A 2876-nucleotide genomic window follows, 5' to 3' on the forward strand; every position below is an offset into this window, starting at 1 on the left:
CAACCATATGCCCTATGCTAACTGTAATGTCGATTGTGCAATTCAATAGTGTATTTCATAGCAAACATTCCTGTTACTCAAGCACAATCTGGTATTAAAATACAATTATTCAAATATGTCGGTTGCATCGATTTGATTAAATAAATATAAAAAAACATTGCTAATGGGGAAACACAGGTGATGCAAACTTAATAGGTACTATTCCATGCAATCTTAAAATTGCATTGCTCGAAGGCAATGCTTTGAAGCAAAGGGTAGACCACACCCATCCGTGATAGCAGCTATTATTACTATAATTGATGGGAATGCTTCAAGCAACAAAGCAAATAGAAGTTTAAATGTAATCAGTACCGTCATCCTGGTCCTGGGCAGTGCAGCACAAAAGAATAATTAGAATTCTAGGAAATAGTCTAAGAAACGTTGTGAAATCCACTCCCTTTGTCCTCACCGTGCCCAATCCAACTCCATGAAGTGTTATTGTGTACTAAAAAAAATAAAACTAAATCAACCACGCAGTGTTTTATACTTTTTATTTGCATATTTAAAAAAAATTGTGCATTCCAATAATTCAAATAATTTTGAACAAATAAAATGGCACTCGATTTGACCGCATGTTTTACAGCTCGCTGGACCTTGGTGCAGCCTTCTTTTCACTCAGCACCGCATGTTACTGAATCTCTGTAGTTCCACACTGGTTCTCCTTTCATTATCATGCAAGTTGTTTCATGCTACCAGAACCAAAGCCAGCCAGACAGGCAGATGGAAAGGCAGCACCTTCTGTGTTCAGTAGTTCTTTATTCCTTTCTGTTCATGTAACGGGGCAGCACAGTAAACGTTATCCAACCTTTGTATCTTAGTTATTTCTTACAAAGTTAAACAGCTAAAAGAAGTAAAATAAGAAGGCAATGCTTGTGGAATGTACAGTGCGTATCTGGGTGGTGGGGCTTCATTATGATTCACTTGCTTGCTTTTCTTGCTCAATTGCTGAAGAGAAAAAAAGGAATGGAGACAAAATTAGCATTTCTTAAAAAAAAACAAAAAACATGTAACTTCTAGCACTGAAGGCATAAATTAAGAATGAAAAAAACATGTCTAAAATATACTTACTTTCTTTTGAGGGAAGAGGATTTTTTTCCTGTGTTTCTGTCTTCTTCAGCTTTGCCTTATCGAATTTCTCAATCTCAGCCATATCTGGTTTGTCAGACATTTTGGTTTTTTTTTTCTGTAAAAAAAAAAAAAAAAAAAAATTAGAGCGCCACCATTCTTTTTTAAGAGGGACTTAGCTGCCACGCCCTCCAAGCTCCAGTTTTTGAATAGATTTTATTTTTTATTTTCTATATATATTTACATGTAGTGCCAGAGAATCTTGGTATTCACAACATTAACTATAAATGCCATAATCAGAATGTTGGATATAGGTTTGCATGATGAAGAGAAAAGAAGAAAAAAAAATCCACGTAGATTTCATATAGGTGTTGTCCTTCCTTAGTCAATGGGATCAATAAATATTCTGGATCCATGCCAGATCATAGCACTATGCTAATCAGCATAGGAGCAGGGTAGCAGTCTGCTCCTTTCTCTCCCTTGGTGGAAGATGAAGTCATACATTCTTTTCTCTCTACAAAGAACAGCAGCTAAAAACCCAAGGAGCCTCAACCACCGCCCTATTCTGTTTTAGCCACTGCTCTTCTCAGGACATTAACACGAGAGCAGCTTTACCAGTAAAAAGCAGTATTCAAGCACATTAAAAAGATAATTCTTTATAGTGATTGATTATAATAAAGCCTTTTTTTTCCAATACAGATGCTGTAATATCTAGAAATCACGATGGCTCTCATGTTCTTTGTTCTACACATTTTGGAAAATGTAACAATATCTTTATAGCACCATTTATAAACCAGTATGCAAATAATACAATGGGAAATTTGTACATGCAAAAATCAATACCTAATCCTAGTAGATCTAGAACAATACAAGCAAATCTCCCTAAAGGTTATTAAACAATTAACAGGAGTGCTACGTTTAGAGCTGAACGACATGCAATAATAGATTTAAGCCCTAACACATTGAAAAGAAAAATGCACAGATTGCGTACGTACCTGCAACTAAGCACAAAAGCAAAAGAATTCCTCGCAGATGCAGCCTTCACTGTGAGGGGAGTGAGCTAAACCAGCTCTTATATTATCTCCAGAATGCAAATGAAAGTGACATCACCAGGATTTCTTAAACCTTCCCCTTCGTTCGCCCTGATCCCTGCTATAATTCCTGTTTTTTTCTTTTCTGTTGCACAATGAGAATTTAAAGTATGCATTTATGTGATGCAGTGTTTCTTACTTGCTTGTTATTAGAACACAGCCCTTTTCGAAGCTTAAAAAAGCATGAAACAGCCATTGTTACATTCCTTAGTGTAAAAATGTAACAATGGAGGCTGCAAGATTTTATTACTAAGCATATAACACGACAACGTGTTTTTATGAATCTGTGGTATTTGCAGTATTTGGTGCTTAGACGTCTGCCCAGGTCCATTCTAAAGCCCGTGCAGAACACAATGAACAGATGAGGTTATTTTATTCTGAAATACATGTGTTTATTTAACTGTGAATTATTTCAGTAAACACAGCGTTTCCTATGCTTACAACCGACCGAACACTTTCACAGAGCCACCCTCCAATTTCGAAGCAAAAGGAGAAGTTCACACCCCTCTTTTTTGTTTCCTCTTATTGAGATACACATAAGCACTCTGAAATATTGGCATGTAACTGTTACAATTTACTCATTAACTGGGATATCAGTCTTGCTGGTAACACGGTGCATTGTCCTTTGTGTGTGTGTAGGAGATGACACATGGTTCTTTTGTGGTGCCTAGAAGATCATTC

General features: G+C 36.4%; 1 protein-coding gene across 1 annotated transcript; it reads right to left on the reverse strand.

Moving 5' to 3' along the window:
• Window positions 1-516: 516 nt before the first annotated feature.
• On the reverse strand, window positions 517-2251 carry TMSB4X (thymosin beta 4 X-linked). Its single transcript, XM_053455035.1, has 3 exons — window positions 2100-2251; window positions 1108-1222; window positions 517-984 (listed from the first exon to the last, which is right to left on the reverse strand). Exons 2-3 carry the CDS (start codon window positions 1205-1207, stop codon window positions 950-952), a joined length of 135 nt encoding a protein of 44 aa, XP_053311010.1. The 5' UTR covers window positions 1208-1222; window positions 2100-2251; the 3' UTR covers window positions 517-949.
• Between the last annotated feature and the right edge of the window lie 625 nt (window positions 2252-2876).

This window comes from Spea bombifrons, chromosome 2 (assembly GCF_027358695.1).
Source record: "Spea bombifrons isolate aSpeBom1 chromosome 2, aSpeBom1.2.pri, whole genome shotgun sequence".
NCBI lineage: Eukaryota > Metazoa > Chordata > Amphibia > Anura > Pelobatidae > Spea > Spea bombifrons.

Excerpts from the sequence above, each read along its gene's own strand:
- TMSB4X (XM_053455035.1), bottom strand. The coding sequence starts at position 1,207 with ATGTCTGACAAACCAGATATGGCTGAGATTGAGAAATTCGATAAGGCA. Across the intron at positions 985-1,107 it reads TCCTCTTCCCTCAAAAGAAA|CAATTGAGCAAGAAAAGCAA; the intron begins GTAAGTATATTT and ends TTTTCTCTTCAG.